The sequence below is a fragment of the Drosophila obscura genome, unplaced genomic scaffold, assembly GCF_018151105.1.
Source record: "Drosophila obscura isolate BZ-5 IFL unplaced genomic scaffold, ASM1815110v1 contig_179, whole genome shotgun sequence".
Classification (NCBI taxonomy): Eukaryota; Metazoa; Arthropoda; class Insecta; order Diptera; family Drosophilidae; genus Drosophila; species Drosophila obscura.
In genome coordinates this window covers 5,247,205-5,259,330 of record NW_024542766.1, presented here as the reverse complement: position 1 = coordinate 5,259,330, position 12,126 = coordinate 5,247,205, and the positions used below count along the sequence as shown (strand labels likewise).

The 12,126-nt window shown below is 46.8% G+C and overlaps 4 protein-coding genes across 4 annotated transcripts; 2 read left to right on the top strand and 2 right to left on the bottom strand.

The window, feature by feature from the left end:
- Positions 1 to 624: 624 nt before the first annotated feature.
- LOC111064681 lies at positions 625 to 1,417 on the top strand. Its single transcript, XM_041592412.1, has 2 exons — positions 625 to 1,320; positions 1,391 to 1,417. The coding sequence occupies exons 1-2, from the start codon at positions 625 to 627 to the stop codon at positions 1,415 to 1,417; spliced, it is 723 nt and encodes a 240-aa protein (XP_041448346.1).
- A 39-nt stretch (positions 1,418 to 1,456) lies between these two features.
- On the bottom strand, positions 1,457 to 3,075 carry LOC111064680 (protein fuzzy homolog). Its single transcript, XM_022352434.2, has 3 exons — positions 2,919 to 3,075; positions 1,733 to 2,850; positions 1,457 to 1,665 (listed from the first exon to the last, which is right to left on the bottom strand). The coding sequence occupies exons 1-3, from the start codon at positions 2,994 to 2,996 to the stop codon at positions 1,608 to 1,610; spliced, it is 1,254 nt and encodes a 417-aa protein (XP_022208126.2). The 5' UTR covers positions 2,997 to 3,075; the 3' UTR covers positions 1,457 to 1,607.
- Positions 3,076 to 3,606: 531 nt separating this feature from the next.
- LOC111064728 (exportin-1) lies at positions 3,607 to 9,070 on the top strand. Its single transcript, XM_022352491.2, has 7 exons — positions 3,607 to 3,713; positions 4,086 to 5,797; positions 5,880 to 6,250; positions 6,347 to 6,826; positions 6,931 to 7,263; positions 7,338 to 7,703; positions 7,792 to 9,070. The coding sequence occupies exons 2-7, from the start codon at positions 4,309 to 4,311 to the stop codon at positions 7,939 to 7,941; spliced, it is 3,189 nt and encodes a 1,062-aa protein (XP_022208183.1). The 5' UTR covers positions 3,607 to 3,713; positions 4,086 to 4,308; the 3' UTR covers positions 7,942 to 9,070.
- LOC111064729 (alpha-N-acetylglucosaminidase) lies at positions 8,990 to 11,796 on the bottom strand. Its single transcript, XM_022352493.2, has 2 exons — positions 11,468 to 11,796; positions 8,990 to 11,400 (listed from the first exon to the last, which is right to left on the bottom strand). Exons 1-2 carry the CDS (start codon positions 11,687 to 11,689, stop codon positions 9,322 to 9,324), a joined length of 2,301 nt encoding a protein of 766 aa, XP_022208185.2. The 5' UTR covers positions 11,690 to 11,796; the 3' UTR covers positions 8,990 to 9,321.
- Positions 11,797 to 12,126: the final 330 nt, after the last annotated feature.

Genomic DNA, 12,126 nt, shown 5'->3' with positions numbered 1-12,126 from the left:
AGTAAACAATGAATTTATTTATTTTATTTATTTTTTTCTTTTTGAATGAATTGCTGTTGATAAGTTAAGTCCCCGACCTTCGATAAGATTAATTGTACAAGTGGGAATTTTGACTTGATCGAAATTCTAAGAATTTCTAAGAAATTTGCGCTTATCATTGCAACAAAATTGTATCAGTTGATTATAGTCTATGACTATAATTATAGTTGTAGTCATCACAATTTAATCTACGGTAATCCAACTGCGATTCAAACATACACTTTATTTCTGGCTATGTAAATACGTATATATATAAGTATATATATATATAAGTTAATTTAATAAATTCCAATTCATAATTGGCTGCAAAATAGTTTCTGCACCAAAATATTTTTGTGAAAAAATGTAGCTACTTTTTTCAAACATACTTTAATTTGGCGCTAATAAATTCGATTTGTCGTCGATATCGTTATCGGTACTGTTAATGCACACTAGAACTTATCGACACTGCAAATTCACAATTGACATTGTACAGCACTGTAAAATACACAAACGAATTTATTGCAGCCCTGCCAAATAATAATAATGTAAACAAATATTATAATATTGCAAAAGAATTTAAAATGTAGAAATAAAGACGCTGCAATGTTTGCAAAACGTAAATACAGCTCCCTCTTTGCCGACTTCGGCTACGAGCAACAGGAAAATGCGGCTGCCGGCGCTGGGACTAGCGCCCAGCAACAGTGCCAGCCGAAGTCACCATTGGTCGAGTCCTCACAGCGTCAAAACATTTCCTCCATGTTCGTAAACTCAAGGCAAAAGCTGAACAGTTCAGTGGCAATAGGCAGCAGTCCGAGACCATCGCATTGGAACACCATGCAGTCCACATGTTTGGAGTTATTGAACATCAGTTGCCCGACAAACCCTTGTAGGGCAAAAGCCTTGCCAATCTGCTGGTCAAACAACTCCACTAGGCCCGCCAGCATACAAAGGGAGAGTAGAGCGTCGCCTCGAAAGATATCTGAACTTTGGAGCGAATTAAACGAGCAGTTGGATGGTTCGACCCACGCAGACGCATCCGATGACAGCTACATTGATTCCCCGCCAGCAACACAACTAGCGCCGGAACAAACCCAAGTTGAATACCTGCCAGCTGGCAGCTGCAAGAAGGCGGCCGATCCTCGGCGCATGCCGCGTTGTGTTAAAGGAGGCTACGTGGCGGAGTTCAGGGCAACGATGAAGCGAGTTCGCATGAACCAGCGCCATCCAAAAACCACAGATACCAGCCACACTGTCCGCGTGCTGGACATCTCTACAGAGTGTGGCGTTCATATGGCCCGAGTAGAGCCAGTCCCAGGGACAAGCGGTGGAGTGTCTACGTTTAATATTCTCCTACACTCGGACACGGCAGATGCAGTACGTGTCGGCTCCAGGCTAGAATTTTACCTCGATTCAAATAAGAAACCCCTTCAGCTACGAAACGGACAAATGGTGTATTGCCAGCCACACAATATTGTTATATTATAGAAAAGAAAAGGGGCATTTGCATTGGATGCATTTAACTTATAAGCTAGTGTATAGTTGTAGCAAAATATCAGTCTTGTAAGAATGAGAATGAGAATAAAAATTTACCAGCACACAGACTTTTCCTGCAAAATGCTTGCATGGACCCGCTGTGCAAGGAATCTGCAAATAAGAAAACATTTTATTACAAGTTCCACACAAATTACAACCCATACTGAATGCTACCTACCTCATTGCATGCGTGGGCACAGCAGCCACAAATAAGAGAAAAATGACATTGCTCTGCTCATCCGCATAGGCATAACACTTGTGATAGTCCGAGCAGCTGTACTGATCCATCAGCACTGTTTTGTTGGACGATGGCTTAGCCTCGAATTGCTGGATTGTCTCCATTGTTTGGTCAAAGAACTTCTTGAGCATGTCCAGTCGCTGCAGATCGCCCACAATAATGCGCTTGGCACTGGCCGACTGGTGGAGATTCCGGGTGAAGAGGCTCTTGCGGGAATGCCTATTGATTAGGATAATGGCCAACACATTGCCATCAATATCCAGATGCTCAGGTATGCTGCGGGGCACACAGCGCTCGGCGGCTGCCAGCACATTGCCCTCGTTTCGATAGGCATTCATGGCGTGCATGTGCAGCTCCCTGAAGGATGCATTCTCCGCACCACAAAGTACACAGAGAGCACTGTTCGCAGCCACGGGTATGCTGACAAAGCGGTAGGCAATGTTTGGACTCTTTACGGGCAAGTAGACAGGCACATCATGCTGCAGGGTGCTGGAAGAGTTCAGCAGGAAGAGCAAGAGTTCTCTGTCTATGGTATCCAAATCCCACCAGCCCTCGGTGGCCACGGCAATGCGATGTCCCACCACAAGACAGCAAAACAAGGAGCCGCAGTGTCCGCTAAACTCGTTGAGGCACTGCAGCAGCTGCCCATTATCCGACGCCAGCACACAGTCGGTGTAGCCCAGCAGTTGCGTGCCAGCACAGGCTGCCTCCAGTATGGCATCCACAATGGGCACATACTTTTTGGCATCCTTCTTGAGGCGCTCCAGCAGCGTTGCGTGCGCCATCTCAGATGCGCGCGTGATGAACATTGCAATGGCGCCAAAAACCAGGTCGGCCAGCGACTGCAGGAGCTGCTCCGAACCCACTCCGCTGCTGCACACAATCAATGTGACCGCATTGCGGTCCCGCCAAATGTAGGTCCACTCTTCCGGATCGGCGGGAACCAAACCCTGACCCTGAAGCGGTTGTTTACTGGTTGTAGTTGCTTCCAATTGAATGCCGAGCGATTTAAAGAACATATGAAACCCGTTGAGCGAAGCAACAGTTGAAAACGGCAGCTAGGGGGATAAGAAGAGTGGATATTAGTAGGTTAGGTATTGTAAGCGCCCAAGCAAATCCAACTTACATTGTCACATTCTCCCTTTTTGCGTGTAAACACTGGCAAGCCACCGTTTGTGGTTAAACACAACAAATAAATGGACATTTTAAGCACCCAAACAACAAAAAACAACAAAAAAAATTAAAATTCTGCCACACACACGCACACAAACCTCAGTGTGACCGCGCAGAGATGAGTGGACAAAAGGCGACACCTGACGGGCGTGTCATGCAGTGTAAAATGTAAAAATAACTACACAATCTTACTCAATCTATTACTCAGATCCAAAAACTGTTTGCTAGCAAAAGAATTAAAATTTTAAATTAATAATAATTATATATTATTATTGATATCTTTTTCGAGAGGTTAGCAGCATACCAACGAATACCAGCATATAACATCGGATACTTTTCTAATATCTACCGACCTTTTTTTTGTTGATCTGATCTGCCTTCAGTACAGAGTCTAGAAAACAGTTTGTGCCCGAACGAATTTTTTATCGGTTTCATACGAATAGCAACCCTGATTCTGTTCGCGAGCTTTTTTTTGGGATCTGAATACTAGGCTTTTACAAAACTATTTTTTGTATCTCAAATCGATCAGATACTCAATGCGAAACGCATACAGATGACATTTTCTACATGACTTTAACATGCGATCTAGTGATTTTGAAATCACTATCACTATTGGGTGAACGATATCTGATATAGCATCAGATATTTTTTTGCCTATCGAGCGACACACAATACGGTCACATTGAGGGCAACATTTTAAAGAAGAGAAGAAGTTTTCACACGCTGCTCTTTTCTGGAATTGGAATAGGTAAGTTAAATAAGTTAATAACGTTACTCTTAACAACAATTCTTCTGCGCATCATCAAAGCAAGGTGCAAATATTAGTATTAGTTGTGAAATGCCGCCGCAGTCTCGTCGCGGCGGCGACTGGCAACGAACGACGATGCGTTCAATTGTATTTGTGTGCGTGCGTGTGCGGTATGCTCCTGTGTGTGTGAGTGTGCGAAAAAATTGTAAGCGCGCGCAGGCAGCAAAGCAAGCGTGTGCCCTGTAGTTGTATGAGTGTGTTCCAAAAAAGAAAATAAGAAAATCAAAAAAAAAATATGGTTGCCTGCATGCCGAAAACGCAATAAATATAATTTGCACTGTTTCGTTCATCTATTGACTGGATTTTTTCCAGTTCAGTGCAGCGGTCCAGAGCCAGGGATCGACATCCACATTGCCTTGCCGCTCCACAACCCATCATCATCACAGTTTGCGCCCGCCTGCCCGTACGTACGCCGTTCGTACACAACGTACACACCGTTCACCTCAGGCCGGAGGAATAAGCTAAAGAAATCAAAATTAACGCGGAGACAACCTCTGAGCGACGCAGACGCGAACGCCGCTTCTACTACAAAGCGATGGCGATGTTGACCTCAGAAGAGGCGAGCAAACTCCTCGACTTCTCGCAGAAGCTCGACATCAATCTGCTCGATAAGATTGTCGAGGTGGTATACGCATCGCAGGGCGATCAGCTGCGCCTTGCCCAAGACATATTGACCACACTCAAGGAGCATCCGGAGGCATGGACGCGCGTCGATAGCATTCTCGAATATTCACAGAACCAGCAAACAAAGTTCTATGCCCTCCAAATACTCGAGGAGGTGATCAAGACCCGCTGGAAGGTGCTGCCGCGCAATCAGTGCGAGGGCATCAAGAAATATGTAGTCAGCCTGATCATCAAGACATCCTCCGATCCCACTGTGATGGAGCAGAACAAAGTCTATCTGAACAAATTGAATATGATTCTGGTGCAGATCCTGAAGCGTGAATGGCCCCGCAACTGGGAGACCTTCATTAGCGACATTGTCGGTGCCTCAAAGACGAACGAGAGCCTCTGCATGAACAATATGGTTATACTGAAGAATCTAAGCGAGGAGGTCTTCGACTTCTCACTGGGCCAGATAACGCAGACCAAGGCCAAGCATCTGAAGGACACCATGTGCTCGGAATTCTCGCAAATATTTACGCTCTGTTCGTTTGTGCTAGAGAACTCGATGAACGCTGCCCTGATACACGTCACACTGGAGACCCTGCTCCGATTCCTCAACTGGATACCGCTGGGCTACATATTCGAGACGACGCTCATAGAGACGCTGATATTCAAGTTTCTCACCGTGCCCATGTTCCGCAATGTGACACTTAAGTGCCTGTCCGAGATCGCCGGCCTAACGGCGACCAACTACGATGAGAACTTTGCGACGCTATTCAAGGACACGATGGTGCAGCTCGACCAGATCATTGGCCAGAACATGAACATGAATCATGTGTTCAAGCACGGCACAGACACCGAACAGGAGCTGGTGCTGAATCTGTCCATGTTCCTGTGCACCTTCCTCAAGGAGCACGGCAAACTGGTGGAGGATGCCAAGTATGTGGACTTTCTGAATCAGGCCCTCATGTATTTGGTCATGATTAGCGAGGTGGAGGATGTGGAGGTGTTCAAGATCTGTCTCGAGTACTGGAACAGTCTCGTTGAGGATCTGTACAATTCGGAGTTCTTCCATCCGACGCTCGAGTCGTCGAAGCGCCAGCAAGTGTATCCGCGACGTCGCTTCTATGCCCCCATTCTGTCCAAGGTGCGCTTCATTATGATATCGCGCATGGCCAAGCCGGAGGAGGTCCTGGTGGTGGAGAACGAGAACGGCGAGGTTGTGCGAGAGTTCATGAAGGACACAAACTCAATTAACCTGTACAAGAATATGCGCGAGACTCTCGTCTTTCTCACCCACTTGGACTGCGTGGACACGGATCGCATTATGACGCTGAAGCTACTCAATCAAGTGAATGGCACAGAATTCTCCTGGAAGAACCTCAACACGCTGTGTTGGGCCATTGGCTCCATTTCCGGTAAGCTTTCAATTCACTCCACTTAAAATCTCCCTACCTTCGCTCATCCACTCTGTTTTACCCCCGTACTGTTTCGTTTTAGGTGCATTTTGTGAAGAAGACGAGAAGCGTTTTCTGGTCACTGTGATCAAGGATCTGCTGGGTCTGTGCGAGCAGAAAAAGGGCAAGGACAACAAGGCCATCATTGCCTCCAACATCATGTATGTGGTGGGCCAGTATCCGCGCTTTCTGCGTGCCCATTGGAAATTCCTGAAGACTGTGGTTAACAAACTGTTTGAATTTATGCACGAGACACACGATGGCGTGCAGGACATGGCCTGCGATACGTTCATTAAGATCGCCATCAAGTGCCGCCGCTACTTTGTCACCATCCAGCCAAACGAGGCATGCACATTCATTGACGAGATTCTCAGCACAATGAGCAGCATCATCTGTGATCTGCAGCCGCAGCAGGTGAGCATAAATTTGAGGGGGGCGGGTGGTGGAAATTCTACTGCCGAATGACGTTTACTAATGGGATCCCATTACAACATCCACCGCGCCGCTTAGGTACACACCTTCTACGAAGCTGTCGGCTATATGATCTCCGCACAGGTGGATCAGGTACAACAGGACGCGCTTATCGAACGCTATATGCAGCTGCCCAATCAGGTCTGGGACGACATCATATCGCGTGCATCGAAAAATGTTGATTTTCTCAAGAATATGACGGCAGTGAAGCAGTTGGGCAGCATTCTGAAAACAAATGTGGCCGCCTGTAAAGCACTGGGCCATGCGTATGTCATTCAACTGGGACGCATATATCTGGATATGCTGAATGTGTACAAGATCACATCGGAGAACATTATCCAGGCGATTGAGGTGAATGGCGTGAATGTGAACAATCAGCCACTGATCAAGACCATGCATGTGGTCAAAAAAGAGACTTTAAACTTGATAGCCGAATGGGTCTCGCGCTCCAATGACAATCAGCTAGTAATGGACAACTTTATACCGCCCTTGCTAGACGCTATATTACTGGACTATCAGGTGAGCGGAGGTCTCTAACAAATATGGAGTAGAAGCCACACGCAAAATAATCGGAATATTAATATGTAATTTTGGTTATATTTTTTTTTTTTACTTATTTGCAGCGTTGTAAAGTACCATCGGCACGCGAGCCAAAAGTTCTGAGTGCGATGGCCACAATTGTTCATAAACTGCGCCAGCATATCACCAATGAAGTACCAAAAATATTCGATGCCGTCTTCGAGTGCACACTGGATATGATCAATAAGAATTTCGAAGATTTTCCACAGCATCGTCTCAGCTTCTATGAGCTACTGCAGGCGGTTAATGCGCACTGTTTCAAGGCGTTCCTCAACATACCGCCGGCACAGTTCAAACTGGTCTTTGACTCTGTGGTGTGGGCCTTTAAGCACACAATGCGCAATGTGGCCGATATGGGCTTGAATATACTCTTCAAGGTACATACATAACATACAGTGGGAGTGTGTGTTTCTGTAGCAAATTGTTGTATTAATCATGGGACTAATTACAGATGCTGCAAAATCTGGAACTGCATCCGAATGCGGCGCAGAGTTTCTATCAGACATATTTCACGGATATTCTAATGCAAATCTTCTCAGTGGTAACGGACACCTCACACACGGCTGGACTGCCCAATCATGCCATCATATTGGCGTACATGTTTTCGTTGGTGGAGAATCGAAAGATAACAGTGGACCTGGGACCCATACCCGATAATATGATATTCATACAGGAGTATGTCGCATCGCTGCTGAAGTCGGCCTTCAATCATCTATCCGATAATCAGATTAAAGTCTTTGTCACTGGCCTATTCAATTTGGACGAGAATGTGCAAGCATTTAAGGAGCATTTGAGAGATTTTCTCATACAGATTCGCGTGAGTACCACAAGGGGGGGGGATCAACCCCACTTGTAGATTGATTGATTGATTGATTGTATATTTTTGTTGTTTTTATTTGGTATAGGAGGCCACTGGCGAGGATGATTCTGATTTGTATCTGGAGGAGCGTGAGGCAGCCCTGGCCGAGGAGCAGTCCAATAAGCATCAGATGCAGCGGAATATTCCAGGCATGTTGAATCCTCACGAATTGCCCGAGGATATGCAGGATGAATAGAGTGAGAGAGAGAGAGAGAGAGAGAGATCGTCAGGATGTGTACACGCCCCCCCTCCCAACTATCCACACCCCAATTAGCATGTTTTTTAGTTGATGCTTGATTGAGAATGATTCAGATTCAGATACAGTTGAATATTCAGTTGATGACAATGATTGACGTATGAGTGTTTCTCTCCATCGAGAAAGAGTATAAATGTTTGTTTGATTGAATGCATATAAGTACGTTATATATATATATACACACAACACACACATACACAGAGCACACACACACACATACACATATACCTACCAATACATATAAATATAGTTGCGTTTTGTTGTGGCGAATGAGAGAGTGAAACAAACAAACAAACAAACATAATGGTTATTCGTGCGCAATTACATATACGATTAATATGATTAAAACATATTTTTGCGCAATGTCCTCGACACCACATAAACCAAGATCCCACTTTCCCTCCCGCCTTCCTCCTTTCCACCATTATATAGTCTAAAACACCTAAAAGGCAACCGTAAGAATACCATAAAAAAAAGTTTTGTTTGGGAATTTTTTAAATGAGAGAGGGTATACTTGTAGCATATTGTGTATGAATGATGAATGAGCAAACACAACATACACACACACACACACACACACAACAAAAAAACATATACACAGCCTAATAAACACAATAAGTTAAAAGAAACAAAAAATAGTAGAGACAGAGCAGAGTTCATAATAAGCAGCAGCAGCAAGCAGCAGCAGGTGTAACAAAAAGTTCTATGCAAAAATTAGTTTGCATAAAATTAGCATTAATACGTGGTAAAGCAGAATATACGGCATACGAATAAGGAGCGGAGAAAACAGATCAGATCAACAGCCACACGAGTGTGAGTGTGGAACCAGAATTTTTGGAGTTCATGTCATGTGGTGGTGTGTGTGTGCGAAAAAAAAAATAGAACTAAAACGCAATTACCCCAAAACATACACACACGCAGATACACAAGAAGAAATACAAAAAAAAAAAAAAAAAACAAAAAAGAAAAGAAACAAGAAAAACAAAAGAGTAAACATAGAAATGCGTATTAATGATCATGTTTAAATTTTTACATAATTAGTTTGTACATTAATTTAAATAAAAATCAATTAAAACTACATTTATGTATGATGCAAAATCCAGGATGTGCAGTATGTTTTTTTTTTTTTATTATCATATATGTATATGTACCATGTGTTAGGATTTCTTTGGAGCAGCACATTTAGGAATTATTATTCGCCCGGGCTCGAGAGGGTTTCGAAACTGCATTTGAGTCTCTCTCCATTTACTTGAATCGTGTAAAAATATTTAATGCATCCAATTTCATGTATAAAATGAATTATTTAATTATTGCCAGTGATCAATGGGCACCCAATTTGAGGTTTACGGATATCCGATTATTGTGCAGAAAGTGCGTGTCCCTTAGGTAACCCTTCCAGCGCTCGTATATATTTTGGGAGATAAACCAAGTATTGCCCATGGGCTCCACCGGATACACATCGGACTTGTTGCTGAACGGCAGCTCCACCTGCAGCAGCACGCGCTGCTTGAAGGCAGTGCTATTAAAGCTGCGATTCGAGTGCAGAGCCAGGGTAACATCGTCCAGAAAGAGGGCCCAGCGAGGCCTATAATAATCCCACACCAGTCCCGACCATTGCTTGCAGGCGTAATCCAAGATCTGGGCATCTGGACCCCAGGCGGTGATCTGGTTGCGGGCATTAAACTCGAAATTGGGCTTGTCCATTGCGCTGGAGGCTGCTCGCTTGGCATCTGCCAGCCAGGTGCCCAGCAGGAAGTTCGAGCCGCTGGCGAGGATGCGCTCCAGATCGTCAAACAGTTGCAGCAACTTGGAGCCAAGGTACTCGAAGCGTGTCACCTGCCGCTTCCGGTAGGCCGACTTCAGATTGACGTACAGCTGATCGGCGCTGATCTGCAGATACTGCCGCGTTATGTCCACCAGATCGTGCTCATAGATCGCAAACTTGTCATCCTCCAGCGGTATGATGGCCCGTGCCGACAGCAGCAGCTCCCAGGCTTCCAGCACATCCGTGGCGTTGTACCAGGTGAAGGGATCCTGATTGAGGGCCGGCCGACGTGTCACCGTGTATCCTCCGCGCATTTTCTGTAGGCCGCGGAAGGAGTAAACGCTGTGCCTCAGCAGCTGCCACGCCTGCTGCAGACCTGCATCATCCACGCCATAGCGTGTCCGGGCAAAGTGTCGGAACCAGCTGTCCAAATCCAAGTTGGGCTCACTCCAGCCCCGCTCCAGGGCAAGCGAATACATCACATAGTTCTGGCCAATGCCCTCCGGTGTGATGCCAACGCCCACGATGCTGCTGTTGGGCATGCGCCGTGCCGCCTCAATGCCGCTGTTGACCAGATCGGCCGATCCGAACATGCCCAGCGTGCCGCCAAAGTTGTGCAGCATGCACCAAACGAACGGCTGGCCGTAGTAGGAGTCGGTGCGCTGGTACTGCGGGAATTGCTCGCTCTGCAGATCGAGGACAAGCAGGCGGCCGATGGGCACCGCCGTGAGGAAGGCCTCCATCATGGCGTCCGTCCAGAAGATGTTCTTCACAAACATCCAGCCCTGCAACAGCCACACAGCCTCCGGATCCACACGCCTCATGGAGTTGTGTATCGCCGCGGCCGTAGATCGCAGGTACTCGGGTTGCGCCACCGCTGGTTGCAGCTCGTTAAAGGGATCGCAGAAGAAGATGTGATTGGAGCCGTAGCGCTGAACCACGCGCCGCAGGAAGAGTGTGGCCACCAGATCAAAGAGAGGATCCCGCGGATCGACGAACAAACCGCAGCAGTAGGGATCAGGAAAGCTGTTCCATCGCTCCACCTCTGTGTAGTTGACAGTCGGATAGAGGCGACGCATAGCCGTGGGCACGTGACCGGCAAAAGCCGGCAGGGCCACGCTCATTCCCAGGTCGCGCTGGGCGCGCAGTATCTGCTGCTGCAACAGTTCCTGGAGGCGTTGATACTCCGGTTGAAGGGGTCCGCCCCAGCCGCGAATGTTGCCCATGCGCTGCCACGCCTGAAAAGCTGGTCCGGCCAGATGGGCCGCGATCTCCGCGTCGCTGAGACCCAGCTGGCTGTACACCTCCTGCCAGATGGCCTCCTGGACGGGGGCTATGCTCAGACTGATGCCCATCAGTGCCATCCAGTCGATGTGCCGTCGCCATTGCTCGAATCCCCACCACGCGAAACTGTAGCTCCACGTGCACACATTCTGATGGTACAGTATGGGACTGGCCGAGGTGGAGCGAATGGTCACATTGGGCAGTTGCAGGTTGGTCGGCAGCTCAATGCGCATCTTGAACCAGTCCACGTCCCGATCCAGCACGTACTTTAGATAATGATGGAAGCCCTTGCACACGGACACGCCATCCCAGCCAGCTATCAGAATCTGCCCGCTGTCCAGCATGCTAATCTGCTCTCAAGAGCAGTTTCCCCTCTCTGTATTCATCTTTAATCTTCAGTGGAATGGATGCACTCACCTGAAAGCTGCGCAGTTCCAAGAGTCTGCTGACTTCCACTATAAAGAGCTGTGAGGAGCGCGGACCGATCACTCTCTGGATCAAGGCACGCGCCGCCTCCTCCTGCACGTCCGGCAGCGTATCGGGGGCCAAGTGCGTGGCCAGCTCGGGTCCCATACCAAGGCCAAGGCCTAGGCACACTCGTGCTAGAATGGCCAAGGCCAGAATCCATATTTTCTTCATTTGTTCTTGAACACAATCACAGCAACTCCAGATTTTTCAATGGCAGCGCCTCGCTACAAAATCAATTGAATGACAGGCGGGCGGGAAAACTTACTCTCTCTCTCTCTCTCTGAAACAGTGCAGTGTGGTCGAGGGGAGAGTGAAGAACTGAGTGTAAGTGTAATTGCGGTTGTTAAGTGCATATGATGTGACAGCGGAGAGGACCGGGGACTCTCTTCTTATCGGAGGTTAAAGCACTCTCAGGCGGATGCTGATTGTCATTCAGTGTTTTGTGCTCTCTTTCTCAATTTGAATCAAGTAACGGTGCTTCTGACTTGATGTAGCAGTGCAGTGCACATTAATAAAAGGTGTGGCTTTTCCAAAAGGAGCTCCCACAATTCAAGATATGTATTTTAAATAAATAACTGCATTTCTTAATGAATGCAAAACAAAATCAA

Excerpts from the sequence above, each read along its gene's own strand:
- LOC111064681 (XM_041592412.1), top strand. The coding sequence starts at position 625 with ATGTTTGCAAAACGTAAATACAGCTCCCTCTTTGCCGACTTCGGCTAC. Across the intron at positions 1,321-1,390 it reads GTGGCGTTCATATGGCCCGA|ATGCAGTACGTGTCGGCTCC; the intron begins GTAGAGCCAGTC and ends CGGACACGGCAG.
- LOC111064680 (XM_022352434.2), bottom strand. The coding sequence starts at position 2,996 with ATGTCCATTTATTTGTTGTGTTTAACCACAAACGGTGGCTTGCCAGTG. Across the intron at positions 2,851-2,918 it reads AAAAGGGAGAATGTGACAAT|CTGCCGTTTTCAACTGTTGC; the intron begins GTAAGTTGGATT and ends TTATCCCCCTAG. Across the intron at positions 1,666-1,732 it reads GTGCCCACGCATGCAATGAG|ATTCCTTGCACAGCGGGTCC; the intron begins GTAGGTAGCATT and ends TCTTATTTGCAG.
- LOC111064728 (XM_022352491.2), top strand. The coding sequence starts at position 4,309 with ATGGCGATGTTGACCTCAGAAGAGGCGAGCAAACTCCTCGACTTCTCG. Across the intron at positions 6,827-6,930 it reads CTATATTACTGGACTATCAG|CGTTGTAAAGTACCATCGGC; the intron begins GTGAGCGGAGGT and ends ACTTATTTGCAG. Across the intron at positions 7,264-7,337 it reads GCTTGAATATACTCTTCAAG|ATGCTGCAAAATCTGGAACT; the intron begins GTACATACATAA and ends GACTAATTACAG.
- LOC111064729 (XM_022352493.2), bottom strand. The coding sequence starts at position 11,689 with ATGAAGAAAATATGGATTCTGGCCTTGGCCATTCTAGCACGAGTGTGC. Across the intron at positions 11,401-11,467 it reads TGGAACTGCGCAGCTTTCAG|ATTAGCATGCTGGACAGCGG; the intron begins GTGAGTGCATCC and ends TCTTGAGAGCAG.